This window comes from Phoxinus phoxinus (assembly GCF_949152265.1).
Source record: "Phoxinus phoxinus genome assembly, chromosome: 15".
Taxonomy (NCBI): Eukaryota; Metazoa; Chordata; class Actinopteri; order Cypriniformes; family Leuciscidae; genus Phoxinus; species Phoxinus phoxinus.
The window spans coordinates 12,114,984-12,137,912 of NC_136890.1; the positions used below are offsets into that span (position 1 = coordinate 12,114,984).

At 38.9% G+C, this 22,929-nt stretch overlaps 2 protein-coding genes across 3 annotated transcripts in view; both read left to right on the plus strand.

Annotated features, from left to right (window-relative positions):
* The window catches only part of LOC307011831 (protein bicaudal D homolog 2), a 32,677-nt gene extending 15,598 nt beyond the window's left edge, over positions 1 to 17,079 (plus strand). The window contains exons 6-10 of the mRNA XM_079637844.1: positions 6,537 to 7,397; positions 8,220 to 8,399; positions 9,426 to 9,577; positions 14,213 to 14,546; positions 15,882 to 17,079. Of these exons, the coding sequence (XP_079493970.1) occupies positions 6,537 to 7,397; positions 8,220 to 8,399; positions 9,426 to 9,577; positions 14,213 to 14,546; positions 15,882 to 15,887 (1,533 nt within the window). The 3' untranslated portion in view covers positions 15,888 to 17,079. The remainder of the gene's footprint in view (positions 1 to 6,536; positions 7,398 to 8,219; positions 8,400 to 9,425; positions 9,578 to 14,212; positions 14,547 to 15,881) is intronic.
* A 1,776-nt stretch (positions 17,080 to 18,855) lies between these two features.
* Positions 18,856 to 22,458, plus strand: LOC307012254 (protein FAM107B). Of its 2 annotated transcripts, none has more exons than XM_079638686.1 (5): positions 18,856 to 19,113; positions 19,616 to 19,854; positions 19,939 to 20,050; positions 21,838 to 21,985; positions 22,266 to 22,458. In XM_079638686.1, exons 2-5 carry the CDS (start codon positions 19,674 to 19,676, stop codon positions 22,380 to 22,382), a joined length of 558 nt encoding a protein of 185 aa, XP_079494812.1. In that variant the 5' UTR covers positions 18,856 to 19,113; positions 19,616 to 19,673; the 3' UTR covers positions 22,383 to 22,458. The 2 variants fall into 2 exon arrangements, with proteins under 2 accessions (XP_079494812.1, XP_079494813.1); XM_079638687.1 differs by having other exon boundaries at positions 19,948 to 20,050.
* The last annotated feature ends 471 nt before the right edge of the window (positions 22,459 to 22,929 follow it).

Consider the following 22,929-nt stretch of genomic DNA (forward strand, 5'->3'; position numbering starts at 1 on the left):
CAACTCATTTATAAATATACGCCAACACTGGAGAATACATAAATATCTTTCTGAAATATATGCTAATTGTTGTCCATCACTATGTCAAAATAAAAGTTTAACTCTTGCACTGAGTTTGCATGTTTTGATGTCACGTGACCACAAGCTCTGATATGCTCAAGGAGCTAACGCTTTTGCTACTATTTTTCCGCCTGCTCGACTCCTGGCCATGGCTGAGGCAAGGAAAAAGTTTAAAACTGCTTCTGAGGAGGCAAAAAAGAGAAAACGCGAGAGGGATCATGGATGTCTTGACTTTTGCAACAGTGCTGCGGCGCTTGTGGCCTCTAGTAGTGCTGTGTTGAAAAAATCGATTCACCAATTCTGAATCGATTTTCATATTAATTTCTAAAGATCGATCCGTAACTCAGAGACATGGCGACCGGCGGCGCTGCTAATGCGGTTTCTCTGAATCCACTTGTTGACCAGAAAGGAGGAAAGAGCCGTTCACATTGCACGCTTTTTTTGTGGAGAGGAGAAAGCGGCGCAAACTGCGCTCTCCATGATGACGAGGAAGTATCATCAAAAAATGTATTGATTTCTAGCCCTTGCATTAGCTTTACTACTAGATATATTCATCGAGATGAGAAATAAAAAGCCGCCCTGTACAGCTATGATCAGCTGTTCGGCCGAGCTTTCCATGTTGTTACGGAAAGGCCGCTGGTTTTTGTCACATGACCTGTCCTGTTGAGATGCATTGAAGTGCTTCTCACTGAATTTGCACGCGCATAAAACGCGATATGTGAACGGCCCCTAAAGTGGTATCGTGTGCGGTTGTATCTTGTTTAAAAGGCCTTTTAAATCAAATAAAGTCAAGTCAAATAAAACACGTTTTATCTCCTGTTTAGTTGGTAACACTACATTAAGATACCATTCATTAACATTAATGCCTTATCTAACATCAACACATTGAGTGAACAATACATTTTTACAACATTAATGTATGTTTGTGAATGTTATTTAATACAAACACTTGATTGTTCATGAACAGTTAACTTTTGATTTTAAAAATATAAGATCGGATCAGATCGAATCGAATAATGATAATCGATTCAAGATCTTGAGAATCGGAATCGAATCGATTCTTGAAATTTGAATCGATACCCAGCACTAGCCTCTAGGGGCGCTCGACGTGAAAGTTACAGGTCTAGCGCCCATAGTGGCCAAAAGTTCCACGGTGTGTTTTTTAATGTATTAACCAACATGAACTAACAATGAACAATACATTTGTAACTGTATTTATTCATCTTTTCGTTAATGTTAGTTTCATTGTTTGTTCATGTTTGTTCACAGTAGAGGATGGATACCCGACCCGAGCCCGACGGGACCCGCCGGTACCCGACGGGCCGGGCCGGGTTCGGACAGATATTTAGAAATGATGTTCGGGTTCGGGTCGGGCTCGATCACATCAGTGCGATAAGGCATTGAACATTTTAAATTTAAAACAGCTTATGTAGGTAGCAGTGATGCGCGGGTCAATGTATAAACAACCCGCACCCGACCGACGTTTTCAATAACCCGCCCGCATCTCGGACCGCAAAAAAAAAGAAAGACAATATTGTACCCGACCCGCTTCCTGACCCGCGTTTTTTTTAAGTAGCTAGTAAATGCTCATCGTAGTCATTGGGCCATAGACGGAGGAACTAGGGGTGCTTATTTTTCTGAGTGCTGTATGATATCGCCTAGTGTTTTGTAATAAAGGCTTGATTTATTCATTTAATTCGTTTCATTTTCTTAACAATTAAGATGCTGCATGTGTTTATCCAGTCTAATCGAAGTGCGCTGCGCGTCTCTCCCCCGAATTTCCCAACAAAAACCCCGCCCCCTCTCAGCAAATACATAAAACTGACATTACTGAGCTATATGCGTTTAAAAGCCTATTAAAATGGCACAATGGCATTGCTCAGTTCAACGTGTTGGAAATCGGGCATTTTGTCCCGCGTCAGCTTTTAGTCAAAAGTTAATAACGCACTCAACATTCAAAAGGTAAATAAGGATTTCCCACTGTCATCTCTGATGAGCTCGTGCGTCATCCTCGCGCAGTTATTCAGCCAATAAAGTGTACACCTATGTATTTCATAGAACATTGTGTCTACTATATAAAGTACAAAGGTTTAATTGGCATCTTTATTTCAAACGACCCGACCGACCGCGACCCGAATATCATTAAAAATATTTTTGGATGACTCGTAACCGCGGGTAACCGCGGGTGACCGCAGGCACCCGCTCATTTTGGATCAACCCGCGCATCACTGGTAGGTAGCCGATGTGCCTGATGCTTTCACTTGATGCAAACGTTCGTTTTTGTGATTAAAATACATGTAAAATATTACCATAACATCCGTCTTCCTGTGTGCGGACATTTGTTTATGTAGCCGTGACAACGAAACACGTGCATAATGTGCGCGCGCCAGGTGTTAAGAGCGCTTGTTGCTCCGCGCGCTGATGCGCTTGTCCTGTTGACATTTCCGATTGCCTTCCTACAGTTGCTTAATAAAAGCGGGCTTTCCACACAAACAAACGTACAATTGTCATTAGTATGAGAAAAAAATGGGATTTTAACTGTCGGGCTCGGGTCGGGCTCGAACATAAATATCTTTATGCCTGTCGGGCTCGGGTCGGGTTCGGTTACTGCTCTGTCGGACGCGGGCCGGGCTCGGACTGAAAAAGTCGGCCCGATCCGCACTCTAGTTCACAGTACATTAATGTTAACAAATACAACCTTTGATTAATGTATTAGTAAATGTTGAAATGAATATTAACTAGGATTAATAAATGCTGTAGAAGTATTGTTCATAAGGTAGTTAACTAATGAACCATATTGTAAAGTGTTACTTATTTGTATTTCAAGTCATTTTAAAGGCTGTTGTGCACTTTGATCTATTTTTATTACCACAAATTTTTATCCGATTAATCGATGGAATAATCCGTAGAATACTCGAATACTAAAATAACGATAGCTGCAGCCCTATCGTGCACGGCTGCACGCGAAGTCGGAGCTGAAGAAGCCAGCGTCTATCAATGAACGAGAAATTTAACAGTTGAGTCAATCCCCAAGAGGAGGAGGAGGAGGATTAGGGCGAGGGAATACCATCGTGTTTATTCCAAGACACTGCTTCTTCTTCAGCTCCGACTTCGCGTGCAGCCGTGCACGAGCGCAGATCCTCACAACACAAAGCTCCTGTTGGTGATTGGTTGGAATCTCAGAGCCTAGGCTGCCTACAGAGACGTGTTTTTTGACGGCCTGCTTATGGGGCGGGCAGCTAGCGGATCGTTAGGAAAGATTAAATGGATGTGATCATTTATTTTTTGGGGCCTGAAATCGCTGATACAACCTTTAATACCAAACACGGCATATTATTTATGTAAATTATTTATTTATACAACAATATTTAAATCAACAACATAACCATTACAAAAGACGATAGGAAATAAGCAGACAATTCAGTCAAACATACAAAATCAGTGCTCTAGTTCAAGATTTAAGTGAAAAGAAATATAGCCTAAATATGGAGTTATGAAACTTAATTTTCCACTTAACCAAAATTGATTTCCTCTGGAGCAAGTATTAGATTAATAAGACCAAATATTTCCCATTTAACCAAAATTGATTTGCTCTGGAGCAAGTATTAGATTAATAAGACCAAATATTTCCCATTTAATATACCCCAAATAAATTATCTCATGTTTAACCACGATCTACATAAGAGCCAGCAGCAAATTCCCGAAGGACTGTCCGAGACGGTGTTCTCTGCGGGTACATGAGCGCTGAACAGCCACGGATGGCCTGGAGCTCGCATCTGCGGAAGACTCCAAATGGATTGTAAAATAGGCACTAATAATTATATATGATTCACATATTTAGGGTCTAAAAATAACTAAATTTTTGCCTAAAAAAACTCGTAAAAATACATTAAAAACAATATGGTGGATTTGCTCGACTGCAAGCTGAGTGATACAAACAGTGAAACTGTTCAAGTTCTGATACTGTGTGAATATCGCACAGCTGGAAATGGCTCTCAGCCAATCAGATTCGAGAACCAGAAAGAACTGTTGTATATGCTATATTATGTAGGGCTGCCCCCTAATATTCGACTAATCATTCGTCGACTAGAAGAGACTTCACTTAGTCGACCAAAAAATTTATTTGTCTGTAATCGCAGAAAAAACAACAACCTTGTGGCGCAAGTCACGCAGTCCGTGAGGGACAGGTCGTTACCAGCTGGTCTTTGTGGTAATTACAGCATGTCGGGCAGGAAATCAAAACGTTCGCCTATCATTCGTCAACCTCAAAAATGGCTTATCATTTGAAGCATGTAAGTAACTGACCGCTTACTCTAACGTTAACCTAGATACATGTGCGCTATTGTTAGGCAGGTATCCAAGTGTTTGTGTGGAAGCTGTAGTATTACATGGACGTGAGTCACGTGACATGATATGCAGGCGCCAGCACGATAACTTGCATTTTCTTTTTCTGATAACAGCGGAAACTCGTTTTTGGTCTTATAGATAAGAGTAATACATCATTTTATTTGTGTAAACTCAATATAACAAGAAAACATTGTGCCTTTGTAAAATGAAGAAAACAAACAGGATGCGCTTTCTGCCGTCTCTGTGAACTTGAGCGCATTACAAAAATAAACCAGAACTCTGTGTATAGGCTACTTGCATTCTAACATACATGAGAAATATATCCATAAAAAGCTTGAAATGTCAAGCAATTGTCAACCAATTCAAGTGGGGGAAAAAAAAAACATTCTCTGATTATGTAATCCGGATATAGGCGCGTCCACTACTGCAGAGATGACGAGTCAGCATCGTTAACTTAATCTCTGCAGACAGTATTATTCGAATGTTTAGACCGTCTCCTTGCTGTTTTTTCAGAACACATACATAATCATTACTTTTGCTGAAGTGCTGTTGCGCTTAGCTGTGTATTTTATTTATTTATATATATATATACCTGTGTGTATATATATGAGCCAATTAAAGGCTCATTATTTTGATTTATATGGCTTATTACACGTGTGATTAGTCGACTAATTGCTTAAATTGAAAAAAAAAAAAACAAGTCGAGGGCAGCCCTTAATTAAATTATATTATATTTTACTCTAGATATTTCAATAAGATATTTTAATTATTTAAAACACAAAGTTAATGAAATTATGCTTTAGCAATATGATATGGTTTCATTACTCCTGATCATGTTTATAAATCAGGGGAGCAAGTGAAATCAAAGAGTAACCAGGTTCATATTGCCTGATGTCCATCTCTTCAGATCTAACCTCAGGCTCAGACTAAAGTTTAAAACATTCAAACCCCATGATGTAAACACCTGTTTGAAATGTTGTGGCTTTTTATTTTTAACTCTGCAGTTTCATGCATATTACCCTCATCTGACAGATGACTACTTCCTTTTTCATACCACTTCCTGCTCCTGATGTACCGTCAAGTCAGTTTTACTAAGTAACAGTGTCTTTCACCCACCCAGCTCTTAACTTTCTTAGCAGATAGCCCAGTTATATTTTCTTTTTTACATTTATATTTATAATATGTATAATTGATGATAGATTTTCATTATTTATTTTTAATTTTTTTTATTAAGGTAAATGTTTTGTTTTACTGCCTTTATCTGATAAAGATCTCCTGAGATAAGGAATGGGATTGGCAAAGGATACTTTGTGTTGTGATTTTCATAATTAATGACACTTAAGCCGCCCTATTCGGATGGGATGGGTAGATGGAGTAAAGTAATTTGACCACAGGACGTCTGTAATATTAACGGCCAATTCGCACTAGCAGAAGTGGGAGGTGTAACCTCCCTGTTGTCACGTGTGTTACGTTGCTTCCTGATATCACATGCGGAAACGCAGATAATCTGTATATATAACCTGCTTTCTATCTTTTTTTTATCTGAATGGTATGCGGAAAACGCTTGAGTTTTGCCACAAGACTTGTCCCACCGGCTAGAACGTTACTGAATGCTTTTTCAAGCGTCTCCATACTTTAAAAAAAATTTAAAAAAACGTGGAAATGTACTTTTAAACTGGAAATTAGGGAATATTTACGTACATATTTACAGCGGGTCTATTCGCACGGGATTAGTATTACCTGAGGTCATTTTTCCAGACGGTAAAAGTCGCTGTAATCTTTACTGACATTGTCCATAATGATTACTGAGATGGCACATTCGGACGGGACTAAAATCATTCAATGTCAGGTAATAATTACTTTACCCCACCTCTGCATGTTAAACTAATCCTGTTTGAATAGGGCTTTAGTCAAACCTAAGTGAATTGTGGATTAAATTTCAAGCCCTTTAATTAACTTAAATCAGTCTAAAGTGGTCCTTCCTTTTAAAGAGTTTTTAGTTCTAGTCTCTTAAGTATAATTTCTCTCTAGTGTTGTTTTCTATCCAAAACATTAGGATCAAGTCAATTGGAATAAACATTGTTGTGACAATACTATTGCTGAGAGCTATATTGTGTACCCATGTCCAGGTGGAGAGAGAGAAAGCCACACTGAGCAGCACTGTGCATGACCTTCAGCAGCAGTTAGTCCAGTCTAAAGATGCTCTCAGTGAGCAACAGATGAAGATGGATCAGCTGACCCAATGTCTGGAGACCCTTCAAAGTACAGTCTCAAAAAGGACTTGTGAACAAGGGAATGGAATGAGCCTGTCTCCCAGGTCCCTTCAAAACCAAGAGGCTGATAATGGCATCAACTATTACGAAGTGGACGCAAAAAGCACAGAAGTACTAGAGTGCCGCATGCAATCGGCAAACGAGGAGCTTGCACATCTGCGCAAGGAGCTGAAAGAGGCTGGCGAACGCTCCAAGGCGCTGGAGGGGCGCTGCAAGCAGGAGAAAGAACGCTGGAGGGGTGAGGCTCAAGAACTTGCTAATAAAATTCGACAGTGTATCACTGCTAGCCGTCAGGACCAGGAGCGAATAGGACAATTGGAGCGAGAAATCGGTGCTACGCGACAGGTCGCCACCGACTCTGAAGGGCACCTCAGTGTTGCGCAGGAGGAGCTTCTAGCCTTCTCTGAGGAGCTGGCTAACCTTTACCATCATGTGTGTGTTTGTAATAACCTCACGCCTAGTCGCGTTACACTGGATTACTATCGTGAAGGAGCCCAAGCAGGGAGAACGCACAACCATTCACAGCCCCACCACTATCGCGGATCCTTCCGCAGGCACAGGCGGTCGGGGGAAGTGTTGGACTTGGGCAGCGGAGGAAGTGGAGAAACGTCCTCTAGCTGCGGAAGTTGTCCAGGGTCTCCTACATTAGACTTCAGGGACCCAACTAATGTGCGCAATCTGGTAGCTGTCATACGCTGCCAGATTAAACATTTACAGGTACGTCTTAGCTCTTTATACTAAAAAAATAAAGAAATAATTAAAGGACGTGTACACTACAATTTTCATTCATGTCCTAGAATGTTCTAGAAGACAGTTAAAAGACAGTAAAATGTCTTTAAAAATGTAAAGTAATGCCGGTAATAAAATTGTAAATAGCCATCCAAGATTATAGCTCATCAAAGGAACATGTAATTTTTAGTGTTAGTTCACCCATAAATTAAAATTCTGTCATAATTTTCTTATGTCAATCTAAACTTGTATCGCTTTGTTTCTTTTGTGGGACATTTTATTGACGATTTTATATATATATATATATATATCTTAAAACTCATAGAGGTTTGGAACATGAGGGTGAGTAAATGATGACAGAATTTTGGGTGGACTATTATTTTATAGTAAGCCTTTAAGCTGCTTTTTTGGGGGGAGGTAAGGCATGGAATATGAACCGATCTGACAAGGCGGCATTAGGATGCCTGCCTGAATCTTTTTTTTTTTTTTTTTTTTTTTTTGCTTCGAATCAACTTAAGTAAACAAAACAGTGAATCTAAATGGTAAATGGCCTGCTTTTATTTAGCGCTTTAACAGACCCATGGCCACCAAAACGCTTTACATATTGCCTCACATTCACCCATACAGCTTGTCGGGAGCAGCGCCACTTGGTCAGGTGGAACCGGGGATAGAACCACGGTTTGTTGTAGACATGAACCACTGAGCCACTGCCGCTCTATGCTTTTTCTTTATTCTTTGATGTAAAAAAAAAAAAAATTGTTATGGTATAAATACATTTTATTGAATTACTTGCTTTTGCTACATTTTCAGGTGGCGGTGGACCTGTGCAGGCAGCGCAACCTGTTGTCCTCTCCAGCTGCAGGAGAAAGCACTGATTCAGACCGTGACACAGAGGCACTGCTTGAGGAAGTGTTAAAACTGAAGTCCCTGCTGAGCACCAAGAGAGAGCAGATAGCCACTCTCAGAACTGTCCTAAAAGCCAACAAACAGGTACAGATGTTAGATATGTAAGATAATTAAATGCATACTAAATAGTAAAAATGTGTTTCCAAAAAAAAAAAAAAAAAAACTTTACCCAATTTATATTTAAAGGGGCAACATGTAGAATTCAGAAACACTTGTGACACCGGTGGCCGTTAAGTGAACTGCAGCCCTTATGCATATGTAACAAGGACCTGATTTTCTCATGGCGTAGGTCCTTTTTTTTCTTTTCTTTTTTTCCCGCTTAGAAGTAAAAAGGAGTTGAAAAACCTTTGCTGCGATATACTTTTAACAAACGCCCCGACGCTGCTGAGCAACGTTTAAATGAGTATGTAAATATGTACTACGTGCTTTTCTCAATAACAAAATAAACACAACAAAAACGACAGTGGCGAGAAAGCAGCAGTTTAGAAAGCATCTGATCATAGCGATGTGTATATGTTTGCACCAGCTCTGCAGTTTACAGATGAGGTAATTGTATAAGAATTAATTTAATGTGTCTTTGAATGGAAGAGTGAGTAAACAACAGTTTAGTGTGTGTAAACGTTGATTTTCAGGAAGGCAAAAACGTCCCAAGTCCTTCACATAAAAATCAGTCTATAGGCTTTCATAGAGAACCAAGGCAGTCAGGGAAGGTCTCGTTTAAGTTCCTGTACAAGCTGTTCACACTATAAAAAAAGCGATTAATACATGAAAATTCTTACGTGTTAAAACCTTTACTTATGTGAAAAGCCCTACTTTTCAGCTCTAATCCTGTACAGTGCTGTAAATACTTAAAATATTTATACAGAAAATTTACATTATCATTGACAAGTTTGTCTGTAGATTTCAGAGCAGACACAACTCTTGAAAAAGCCATGTATTGGTAAACTCTTGGCCTGTTCAATATATCAATCTATCACTACTTTTATTGTGAATTGATTGAACAGTTTTGTAATGGCCTTTACTCTGTGCAGTTTAGAGTATGTTTCTAAACTGAAGCACATGGTTTCTTTTGATGTGATGACTGATTTAGTCGTCTTTTTTTTTTCCCAGACAGCCGAATTGGCTTTGACCAACCTGAAGACAAAGTACGAGACAGAGAAAAGCATGGTGTCTGAGACGATGATGAAGCTGAGAAATGAACTGAAGGCTTTGAAGGAGGATGCAGCCACCTTCTCCTCCCTACGGGTCATGTTCGCAAGCAGGTATGATGGGATTACACGTGCACAAAGTGCTTTGTGTACTCGCAGGCCAAGGAAGTTTCTTAGGAGGTCATTCGTGCAGCACATAGCTGTCTATTGGGGTTTTAGTGTAAAACTGGTTGTTTCTACACTGGTTTGTTTTATGGAAAGAATGCAGATGAGTTCATGGGAGAAATTGATTCTCCCAATTGAAATTCCAGGTTTCCCTTGTCAATTCAGAAAACAAACTAATCAATTTTAGTTTGAACTTTTATATCTAATCATCTTCATGGATTGTCTTGGGCTAGCTAAGAAATCATAAATCATCAGCTGAGGTGATATAAGGATTTGTAGAGGCTTTATAGTTATAGTACAACCTGCATCATGGTGAAAGACTGCAGGCAGTGTTTGTTTACACTTATTGAAATGCTTATGAGAGGTCTTTGGGATATAGTCATAGAGATTAGACAGTCATGACCCTGTTTTAAAAGCACACTAATAAGATTATAATCTCAAGGCCTGTTCTCCCACGAGTTCCTCTCACATGCTGATTAACGTGCAGCTCTCTGATCCCGTGTGCAGGCGAGGGCAGCTCGCTCTGAGCTCAAGTCATAGATCAAGTGTCAAGGGAACAGTGAGTAGTGGAAGCGGGGATAACGTTTTGAGTCTGTAACTGTAAAAGGAAAAATCTAGACCTCTATAGAACATTTATTCAAACTCATATCGTCCCCTTGGAATTATAAGGTTCTATCTGACATTTTTGTAAAAATGTGGTTATTCTTATTCTGTGACCACTTCTTTACATTATGTGATGTTTTTTTCTTAAGTTGTGTACATTTTGGAACTTTTTATTTAGAAAATAAAAAGGTTCTTTCTACACAGTCTACACAATGGAATGCAAAAACTTTAAAGCTCAATATCTCAAAACCAGTCAGAATACAGATAGAACCTTATAATTCCAAGGTGGCGATATGTAGTGGTCAACCGATATTGGTTTTTGGATGGCCGATGCCTATATATTAGTAGAAATAATTTTTAACATTTAGAAATGTCTTTACTGTGCATACTTCCCGAATAACTATTAATAAAAAAATTAAAAAAACTACATCCCCAATCTTTTGACTGGTTCTGTATGTATTGTATTTAGGGGTGGGCGATATGGCAAAAATATCAAATCACGATTCACGATTTTATCACGATTCCTTTTCATGTTGGTTTTACTATTTTGCAAGTGACTGAGCATCACAGCCAAACTAATGTCCCTATTTTAAAAACAAAGCCTTAGGTAACAAAATATAAAATAAAAAAGAATGGCAGACATTAGGCCAAAGTGGCGAAGATAAAAAATATTTGTCATTGTCTTTGTTATTAAAAATTAAGAACAAAGATACACATACACAACTTAATATACAAATTAAATAAACAGTGCTTTATTTTTTCAGCTACTATTTAACAGCATTGAAGAAAGTAATTAAATGAACAAATATGAAAATAAAACACAACATCGACTTCACTGTATAAATTTTACATTGATTCTTATTAAAGCTACTATTATTAAAGTTCTCAGTCAAGAGTGAGTGAGATGCTCTTTGTATTTTGTTGTTTTATTAATAGGGTTCTCCAAAATTTGTAATTCTCTCAAGCCGATTTAAACCCGAATAAGTCTCCCTCTTCTGTTGAAAATAAAAGTTATTTGGAGGAATGTGGGTCAACAAACAGTTACCACAGTGACTTCCATGATAGTTTTTTCCTACTATGGTAATCAATTGGGACCAGCAACCGCCCGGTTAGCCACACTCCTCAAAATATCTTCTTTTGTGTTCAGCACAAGAAATAAATTAATACAGGTTTGGAACAACATTAGAGAGTGAGTAAATAATGACAGAATTTTTATTTTTGGCTAACTGTCCCTTTAAGGACAAGCGGCTGCATGTTTACTATTAGGGCTACTGTCACTTTAAGATCTGCGCGCAACGAGTCTACACGCATTAAAGCAGATTATTTTTTCTATTGTTCTTTCACTTTAGACATAACCAACTTTGTTTATGTAAACCTTGTGTGTATTTGACAGTATTAGCGCAATAAGACTCGAAAGATAACTTAGTTCAGTAACGGGCGCTGTTAGACAGGCTTTTAGTGCATGTGCGCGTCGGGTGTTTGCGTTCAGAAAAGTGCCCGTTAGAACAGCGCATCAGCAGCGAATGACATGTTTAACCGGCAAGGCTTTAAAGCACATGCAAATAATTAATTTTTATGAACTACAGTGTCCCGTTCCTCTGCATTTCATGTGGATATACGTTGCGCTGTACAGTATGTTGAGACGGAGGCGCCAGAAATGCAAACTGATAAAATGCACGATCCTACGATATTTCTTCAAAAGCAGATCGTGGAGACATTTTAATCGTCCACGATCAAAAATCGTAATATCGCACACCCCTAATTGAATTTATACTGGCCATCGACTGCCCTCATTTCTAAAATATCGGCATCAGCAGTTTTAAAGGTGCAGTATGTAAGATTGACAGCTAGCGGTTGAAATGGGTACTGCAGTCCAAATTCAAAGTATTGGAGAGAGTTGTTTCCCCCGTCCCCTCCTCCTCAGACTCAACACTCACACGGGTTGCCAAATTGAGGACACGCAACAGGAACGAGCGAAATTGACAATGGAAGGCGACGAGCCTTACACTGTAAGTTAATGAGTTGTATTTATCCATGTTTAATATGTCTCTGGACCGATGGATGCTGAGGCTTTTTAGGTTGGGTAGAATGTGTTCTCTGACCCAGTTCGTTTGCTGGCTTCAATTGCCGTAATAAGCTTAGTTGTCCGTTAACTGGCAACCTAGGGGTGTCGAAATACTAATTGGGTAAATTGGCAGTGGGCGGGATCACACAGACCAAAAAAAGAACAGACTGTCTGACACGGAACACACATTTTGAAGTGAAATAACTGGCTGAAGCGTTGTTTTTCGAAGAAACTTATGTGAACTTAGCATATTTCCTATATATCTGCTAACATATGGTATTTTCATGCTTTAATGCAGTCCAAAAAATTACATACAGCACCTTTAAAAAGACCTCTAATTACTAGATGGCTGGTTACAGTCCCAAGCCAAAGGAGCTCTCCTCTGCGTCTTTCTGTTTTGATCCTTTGATATTTTCAGAGTAAATCTATGGGATTGATTCATTTTTTTCATCCACTTTTTTTTCCACCGCCAGGCTAAAATGAACCAGCAGGATAGCAGATTAACCAGCAGAGCGCGCACAGCGCAAATAATGGTTTACAGTGAGCCGTTTGAGACGGGAGACCAAAAATATATAGCCGGTCAATAGTAAAACGACTAATTTGCATGGTCGACTAATCGCGGTAGCACTAATGTCTAACAGAACTAGTGCCTAACAGGTTACAGGCCAAAGATATATACTATTGGATTAAGGATTTGTTCTAAAGTATGAGTTAGGGATGGCGAAAACTAAAACATTTCTTGACCGACCACCAAGCCTCATTAGCCGGTTGAAAACGGTTAACCGATTAGTTTAAAATATGCTATGGTATTTGAAATGACAGCCATTTCGAGCCGCGCCTGCAATTTCGCAACTCTGTCACATCTTTTTGCTGTTCTGCCTCCCTCTCACACACACACTGCCCCGGCGCAAGTCACTTTTTTTAAATCCCCAACATGAGTCCCGCAAACGCGGCGCCAAGGAGCTTGTATGTAATCGGAGGACAAATGGCTCCTTAGTTTCGAAATGGTTTGGGTACAAGGTGATCGCGTTGAAAATGAAGGCGTTTGTCTAGCGTTAGAAGCTCATTTGAAACATTGCCGCGGCTCATTTAAGAAAATGACAGCTCCGAAGAGGCTTGTGGGTGTTGCGTTTTCAGGTGATGCATCATAGATGATGTGCTTCTACTGTATTTAAGCATTGTATCACACAAGTTGCAACTTACATCTGTGTCATTCTTTGTGGTGAAATGGTCCCACACACTACTTTTCTTTGCACGCTTCCTCCTGTCGTCTGCCCTGGCTCTAACCTCGAGTGTTTTAGCCTGTAGCCTTTACTTTTCGCAAACCTTGTGAGCACGCAAACCCAAACGCTGTGACCGCGCGCCAAATGTTTTTATTGGTTTATTAAGTACAAACAGGAGAGTTATGAAAAATTGAGTGTGAGGGATTTGTTCACTTCACAAAAATATCTTGGAATGAGATGGCTAACTGTAGTAGCGTTTAGTCCACTGTCTATAATAGCCTAATTTAGAATTTATTTATTTATTTTTTACCGACAACTTTGATCGGTTAACATTGATGCGTTCAACCATCGGTCAAACGGTCATCGGTAAACATCCCTAGTATGAGCAATAGTAATCGTGACACAAGCATCATTTTCTAGGTTATTAACTATTGGCTAATTAATTTTTATTCTGAAGCATTTAATTTTTTTAGGCACCAAAGGCTTATGCTCTGGTGTGTGTGTGTAGTGCTCTCATGAGGACAGACAGACAACACTATTCCAGACATTCTTGCATCAGTTTTTAATAAAAACTAAAATATTTTTTAAGGGAGGTTTATGCAAAGTGTAATCCCTTTTATTCTTTTGTTATTTCATTCTATATGTATCTCCATTCCCGTTTCCTGTATTCTTATTATCTCCCCGTTTTCACAGATGTGACCAGTACGTAACGCAGTTAGATGAGATGCAGAGACAGCTCGCCGCCGCTGAGGATGAGAAAAAGACGCTCAACTCTCTCCTCCGCATGGCCATTCAGCAGAAACTGGCATTGACCCAGCGGCTGGAGGACCTGGAGACCCCTCTGTCCCCTCTCAGTAACGGTGGGAGCCCACGCTATTCCCGGACCAAGCATCTGACCAAATCAGGCCGAGCACCACGGAGCCCCATGAGAAGCAGTCCACGCTCCAGTCCGGTGCTGGTTTCTACTGGCCCGCAGAACATGAGCAGCCACTTGAGGATGTTGTCTCGCAGCCTTCACAGCAGCCCCGTAAGAGTGCCCTCGTCTTCTTCCTCATGCTCGTCTTTTTCTGCCTCAAACCAACCCGAGTCCTCCACGTCCACGCAGAGTTTAGCATCTGTCGGCCTTGTGCGCGACACCACTTTCGTTCGGAGTTACGGGTCAAGTTCGTCTCGCTCCTTAGATGACTCTACTGGAGGGTTGGGACCCTTCGCTATTCAGTCACGACAACCCAAAGTTAATGAGTCACAGGCAAACAGCCTGAAAGTGTCAGCACCGTTTCGCAGCAACACGTTTATTAAAGCACGTCGCACGTCTTTACCTGTGACCAAAACTGGCTCCCATTCAGTCGAAACTCTTGCCACACGATCAGGTAGAACTGACGGATCAGAGAAAAGACGTAAGGTTACGATGGAGGAGAATGATCTTAAACTTTCTAAAAAGTTCAATGCAGAACGTGCGTTTCTCAAAAAGCAGTCTAACGTCTCTAAATCCCGATCTGCTGAGGGAACTACTTTGAGTCGCTTTGCTTGTTCTAATACGGCATCTACAACGCAATCCAAATTTCTCCCTCGGGCAACCTCAAGTGTAGCATCTCCCAGCAGTCAGTCCGCTCCATACAGTCCATCAGATAAACACCGGAAATCTTCATTCCCCTGTAGGGCCGAAACGTCCTCTAGGTTAGCGAGCCATTCAAACTCATGTCAGGAATTTGTTGAGGAAATCGTCTCCAACCCGAGTCGTGAGATTAAGAGGCAACAAGATCCACTCCGAAAACAGCAAAGAGGTGTTGATGCAGCAAACCGGTCAACACACACTCGCACACGCCAGACGAAGTACAGAGCAACGTAACTGTTCACAGAAGTAGCACAATTTTACAACTGACTCCGATAAGACGATTACAAAAACATGCATAGAGACGTTCAGAATGATGTTGATACTTCTAACAACAGTTGGGCATTTCATCAAAGCTGCCGTTAACAAGAGTGAAAACGCATGAAAATGTACAATCATCTTTCTTGTGTCGTCTGTCATAGATTCTCTGCATCACATACCTTTAGTGAAATTCAATACATGTTTTTGAAGTCTCATAATGATAAAAAATAAAACAATAAAACCGCAATACTGTGAAATATTATAATTTAGAAGAACTGTTTTTTGTTTTAATATATTTTAAAATGTAATTTATTCCTGAGATGGCAAAACTGACTCTTAAGTGTCACATGATCCTTCAAAAATCATTCTAATATGTAATATTTGGTGCTCAAGAAACATTTCTTCTCAATATTGAAAATGGTTGTGCTGCTGTTTCTGCATTTGTATGAACGAACACTTTTGACTTGCTGTGTCACTCTGTCTTTGCAGAAATGAAAGCCTCCTTGTGTCCTCCCTCTGTGCTCCAGTGTACATGGACCATGTTCATGAACACCCTCACCCTGCAGACCTGTCCCAGCATCCTCCTCTTCATCATCAGACCTCACCTCATTGGATCTCTCATCATGTCTCTCGTGCCTCTCCCACCCTCTCTCTCTCGCCTGTTTTCCATGTGCTCGTCTTTTTGTTTGTTTGGATCAAGTCGTTCAGCTTTAAGACACTGAACGCTGTGTCATGCCATCTCACGATTTTTCCTTATTCATGAACGTATGTACCAAACCAAAAACTCTTAGAGATCAGTATTATTTGAAGTCCAACTGGCTGTGACTGACCTTTTATTATCCTAGCCATAAATAAGCACACCTTGTTTTGGTTTTAGCCATGAAAAAACTGAATTTTTAGGGATCAATGAAGACATTCCTCTGGCATAACTGACCAGTTGTGCAGTTCTACTACTCATTGGTTATTGACATGTAACTTGCATTGGCCTTTAAATAAATGCATACAGTAGAACCAGTAAGCAGAACAATCAACTATGCAGAGGTACAAAGACTTTTGCTGCTAATTAGCTCATGCAAAATAATCCACTTAACAAACTGCCAGTTTATCCTACCTACAGCACGGGGTTAACCAACAGCACTGTTAAGACAAATGCGATTTATTTTCATTAGTATGATAGTGGAAAACTACATTGACAGGGGAAAACTGTAATAGGATTTAAAAGAGTGCCTTAATATTTTGAAGTTTTGAGTGAAGATTTGTAGATAATTGGTTTAATATTTTGTTTATTGAAATGATGGTAAGAGAGGGTTTGTGTTGTTTTAAGACTAATTATGGACATTTATGCATGCATGTGCAGATTACATGCATGTTACATTCCCTGCAATAGGTTTGTTTTGTTAAAAACTAGGCCTTCGCAACCAATAATTTTACTGTTCTTGTCAGAACCGCGCGCGTGTATGTAAGATGTGTCGACTTGCCTGTCAACACTTTCATCTTGTTTTCAGTCGGTCATGTTTCTATATTTCAAAAATGCTTCCTGTTGAATTTTTATTGTCGTTTATTTTTTAACTTAATTTTCTTTTATATTTTATTGTTCAACCCTACAGAATAGTAATTATCATGAAAAATCAGGTCTTGTTTGTGAAGGAAATAAATATAGTGAAAAAATAAAGTTGTTTTCAATGTTCCTGTATTTGTTTTGTTTGTCTTATTGGGGATGAGTTGACATGTCAAGCCGTGTCCTGCAGAGCGATGACACACATCTTCTGAAATGGTTCTGAAAAATTTATTTTCAGTTGTTGATTAATTATAGGTATGGTTTTTTTTTTTTTTTTTTGCATTGCAGGTTGGTGTCATTTTAGTATAGTTTATTTACTATTGTAGTTTTTAATATTTTTAATTGCATTTTATTTTTTGTTACACTATTTTTAGTCATTTTAGAACTTCAACTTAAAAAATTTATTTTGCCTTGGCAACTAGCTGAAATAAAGTAAAAAAATATATATATTTAATTTTAATTCAGTTCATAGTGGCTTTTTTTTATTTTGTTAATGATAATCACAAGTTGGTGGTAATAAGGCAATTGTTGACACTTTCATTTAAATGTTAATGGATAATATTCCCATTTTCAACCATGCATTTCATTCTGTATGTTGTTCATTATGAATTTAAAAGTTAAATATTTAGAACTTTTTAAAAAAAGGTTATTTAGAATTTAAACCTAAACTTAAAAATTAAAAGTAATTTAGTGGTTGTGTATAGAGAGCTTTTAATATTTTTGATAATTGAACATTCAACTCAGTAAGTTTTGAGATCCAGCTATTTTTACTCTTTCAGTCTGGACAGATAGGTTAATAATAATAACCAATGACCCTGTTTAATTTCAATGCTTTCCACTCATCACATATCACTTTCCTCAGAGTCATATTTCAGGTTTGAGGCTTTTGTGCCCTCTAGTTTGACATTTGCCCATGTTTAGTCTGAGGGGGGTCAGTTTATTTCATTATGTCCTGCAGTAAAAAGATCCCTGAGATCAGTATGACGATTCTCTTGTTACACTGCTGACAAAGAGCCAGCACTTCCTGTTGTAACTGTTCTCCTTCAGCACAAATGTAATGAAAGTATCTAGAGAAATGCTTTGGAGTAAAAGTAGGCAAAACACAAAGATCAATAGATCAATTCCCGATGGACAAAATCAAGGCCTGCTCTATATTTTTTCTTGATCAAGAAGCTGTTTCACTCAGATGTCACTATATAGGGATGAAAATACTATCTCAATTTAATTTCATACCAACTCAGTTAAATGTAAGGTAAACCATATTTTTATTATACTGGTTGAAACTCTTCACATCTTGATAGCAGCAATCAATAATAGAAGTGGTCTAAACATTAAAACATGTACATTGTGTGGAAGTCTCATGACCAAACATTTTTCATCCAATCGGTCTGAATGCAATGATGTGATGCCCATCAACATGTATTTCCATAACTCCGCGCGCCCTGCTCACACAGACATCACAGTCATCAGTGTGTTCTGTGAGGCTATGCAGACAGTCACTGCACCTTACTAGTCAGGTGGTACAAGTCAGTGCTCCAAGTTGATAACATTCACTGTTATTGAAATGTTATATAATGTAACGTCGTCTCGTGATGCTTTGCAAACTGCTGTGTACAAGTGGCTTTTGACGCTCTGTAATGCTTTCAAAGCTAGCTTTGCTATTGCTAGCCTCTCCGGAATTGCACACCCTACCTTTAAACCACTGAGTAGTTGCTCTTATCGCATCCATGTACGATAAAACCTGTATTTGGCCGAATGATCACCTACCCCCATGAGGGCGACCCGCTCCATGCTAAATAAAACAGCTTTTATTAGGCTAAATAATTATATGACTTGAACCTCGAGCCATTTGTGAGTATACACGATTTTAATTTAATTTAAATACAATTTTGATTTGATTTTTCAAAAGTAGCCAACTATTTACTTAATGAGTAAAACAGGTAATGAGAAAGAAATGATGCCAGAAGGATTGGAAGTACGTTGATTTGTCGTACACTTGCTGCCCCCAAGCGGCGTTCAAGTGAAGTGCGCCTCACTCACATTGATGGACGGGGAGATAACGTGTCCTTTCTCAGGTGTCCGCTCTGTTGTGTAGTAAATAGATCTCTCATACTCACTGCTGCTCAGAGGACACCTCGCTCATGGAGCGGTGACACACTTTCGGTGAGTTCAGTACTACGCTTTCCATATTCGTAATAGCACAGACTGCGTTTGAAGCCACACGGTTGATTTCCACAATGTCAAACTCTGGAAAATACGACTGGAAAAATGTGTGCATGTATTGATGTGTCATTTTGTTCAGATGTGATTCAAATTCAGTCCAAATTAAAGTGATTATGATTATTTTAATGTTTTAAATGCAACATTGTGGTGTGTCCATTTCTATTATAGACATGTAGCCTAGTAATTTAGTAAAAAGTACATATTTATGCTCTCTAATATATGTTCTTCCTATCCATCATTTTAGTGGTATGAAAATATTATGCATGCCTTCCTCTGTCAGCCAGCAATCTGTTCATGTGATTTTGCTTGAAATGACAAATAAATCATTTTAACAGGGGCAGGCATTTGACCAGCGAATAAATTATAGATCCTCACTTAGGTGAAACTCAATCTCTCCCCTCTTGTTACTCTCTTTGCTTTCGTTGACGACCCCAACGCACAGTTTCCCAGCATGCAGCAGGAGCTTTGGCTGAGGGCCCTTCTTGATACCTGCGTGTGCAATGAGATCGGCCGCTGCGCTCCTGACAAGACCGACCGAACAAGAACTCAAAAATGCCTTATCCAACTGCGCCGCAGGACACAACCACGTCTCCAACTCCAGCAGACCAGCACAGCCCAGAGCAAAGACGTCCACAGACACAGTTAATTGCACTTCTTTGCATCATCATGGCCATAATCGAGGTGCGTTACTCTGCTATTTTTGACAGACAGTGACATGAGAAGTGTGTCTTGTAGAATCTTGCAGAAATAACTCTTGTGTCTAAGAAAATGCAGATAAATGTGATATTGCCGAGGGCCCCTGGAACCTAAACAACCCGGTGAAAGCCTCAAGGAGCCACCAGGAGCTTCACAAAGAGCTGTTACTGGCCCACAAAAAGTAAGATCACAATGCAAGTGCTCCAAATCAGACACAGGAATATTTATCTCTGTTCATGGAGATTTTATTAAATGGCTGTGCTTTTTTTAAGTGGGTTAGTGAAATATTGATGATGCCTCGCTCTCTCTCTCTGGTCTTTTGTGTCAGGCAGTCATGTGTGGACGCACAGGCTGCAATCGTACACCTCTGGTATTATCAGCAGCCTGCGCTCAGGACACACTGTGTCACACACTCCTATCACTACTGCCAAGTCCTTTAGACTACTGAAAAACTGAGAAATATGGGCTCACATAATACACTCAAATCTCACGATGGCAATGGAGCACCTATGATGATGATGATGAGGAAAATAAGCTTTCTTTTTCGCTCGCAAAACTTTGCATTCTTCCGTAAAAGTTCCCTCAAGAAACTTTACATTTGCTTGCTAAAACTGGTGATGGGAATAATATGAGATGAAAAGTAAAACCATATTTCAGTTATTCTTTGGGCAAACACAAAGTTTTAACAGAGGAACAAAATACTTTTTTGAAGGAATTCAAAAGAATTGATACATAATTTTTCTTCCTGTCTCATGTTTTTCTATGTCGTGGTGATGGGGAAAAATTAGATGGGAGGAAAAATTATATTTTAAAATGATATTTCAATGGTTTTGCATTTTCTCGCATAGATTTAGAGTTCCCAGAGCAACTTGCCGTTTGCTTGCAGAACTTTGACATTTTCCGAGAAAGTATGCGTTTGCTTGCAAAACTTTGACATTTTCCTTTTTGTGATGGAAATAATATGATAATATGAAATAGTAAACATTAAGTTTCTGGTTGTAACACAAAAATTTTGAAAACAAATTTAGAAAATATTATTTTTCCTCCCATCTAATTTGAAAATGATTTGTGACATGGCCTCCGTATTGTATAATGTTACGATGCATAGAAGAAAGATTTAGTTTTAATTTTCATTAATTCCACAGTTGTTTTTAAATTGTTGTATTTGTATATCTAGCTAAATGCAAATGTATTTCACCTACTTTATCATATATATTCAGTATATACAGTGCTTAGCATAAGTGAACACACCCATGCTAAAGTTGACTATAAAAAGGAATAAAAAAAGAAGAATCTTTTGGAAATTGATCTTAATGCCTTAATTTAAAAAAAGAGGAAAACTCCAACCTTTAAGGACACCAATGTTCTTTGTGAATGAATAATGTATCGTAAATAAATAAATGTTCTTCCTTAAAATACAGGGTGCATAAGTCAGGACACCCCTATGTTACATTCCCATAGAGGCAGGCAGGTTTTAATTTTAAGGGCCAGTTATTTCATGGATACATGATACTGTGCATCCTGATATTTTAATTCCAAAGGCCAAGGGAACTTAATCAGGATGCATAGTATCAGTGTTAGTTCACCTAAAAAGAAACATTTTGTCACCATTTACTCACCCTCAACTCGAGTTGTACCAAACCTGTATGAATTTATTTTTCTGCTGAACACAAAATAAGATATTTTGAAGAATCTATGTAACCATAGCATACCATAACCATAATAGTTGACCATAACATTGATTTCCATACTATAAAAAAAAATGCAATGGAAATCAATGGCTATGGTTAACCCACATTCATACAGGTTTGGAACAACTTGAGTTGAGGGTGAGTAAAATATGATTTTTATTTTATTTTGTGTGAACTATCCCTTTAATGAAAACTGTAATACATATTTCTAAAATAACACTGGTAAAATGTTACTTTTATACCTGTTGTTTGTGCTTTGGCTCTTTGGGCGGGACAGAGGGCTGGTGGTGGGCTGTAAGCCGGAGCTTCAGGCGGTTCTGGAGAGGAGGAAGAGAGAGAAGAGCCAGAGGGAGGAGGGAGAGCAGAGCAGGAGTCCTCTAGAGCAGGTGCTTCTCCAGCGCCAGCAGAAACACCAGGAGATGATGGTCAGCAGCCTCCTCCAGGCCAAACAAACACATCAGTTTACACACACTTATTACTGTATAGGTTCGCCTTACCAAACTGACCATGGTAAACCACAGCTTACACCAAAAAAAACCTGTTGAAATTCTACTGTGTAGAAATCATAATACATTAATATGATGTCATTTATGTTTTCACAGTTTTTAATGTCATTTTGTTTACAACAGGTTCATTGTAGTAACACTAACTGTAATAACTGAGTCCGTTTTATTTGTCTGTGATTTCCGATTTGTTACATCTCAGAAGGAGAAGGAAGACGAGGAGAAGTTGCATGAGGAGGTTCAGCTCTTGGAGTTTGTGCGAGTGAGACAGAACCTGAAGAGAGTCCACACAGCTCTGCAGAAGAACGTTCACTCCTGAATCTGACTAAACACACACTTCATTTGGCCTCGCAGCTTCATTTTGAAATAAAGTACACCGCGTTTCGTTATATCCATTATTATCTTGTTATTAACCTTTTTTTTTTCATTTTAGTCTGTTACAGTTCACTATGTGTTCTGCAATAATTTAATAATATAAAGAAAAAGAAAAAAAACTAGCCTACCCATACTCATAGTTCCTTCCAAATACCATTATTACTACTAGGTTATTGATAAGCCCTAGTGTAAAACATACAAAATCTACTTCAGTGATTCACAAACTGTAATATTTTGCTGAGAGCTGAAGAAATTACCAATTTTATTGTAGAAACCCTTTATTCTACAATGTAATTTAGTAAATACCACGCTTCTACCATAACACATGTCCAAATGACGTGGTTTTCACATCCCTTTTTTGGTACTTTATTATTAGTGAAGAAAAAAAACAACGGGGCAAATTACCGTGGTAATTATTTTTGTAATGGGTTTGAAAGTTATAAATGTCAGTATTCTAAAATCAAACCAGAACTATTCATATTGTATTTAAT

Bases quoted from the DNA above. Each gene is read 5' to 3' on its own strand.
- LOC307012254 (XM_079638686.1), top strand. From the start codon at position 19,674: ATGAGATCGGCCGCTGCGCTCCTGACAAGACCGACCGAACAAGAACTC. The intron at 20,051-21,837 runs GTAAGATCACAA...TGGGCGGGACAG, and splicing joins CTGTTACTGGCCCACAAAAA to AGGGCTGGTGGTGGGCTGTA. The intron at 21,986-22,265 runs GTCAGCAGCCTC...GTTACATCTCAG, and splicing joins AGAAACACCAGGAGATGATG to AAGGAGAAGGAAGACGAGGA.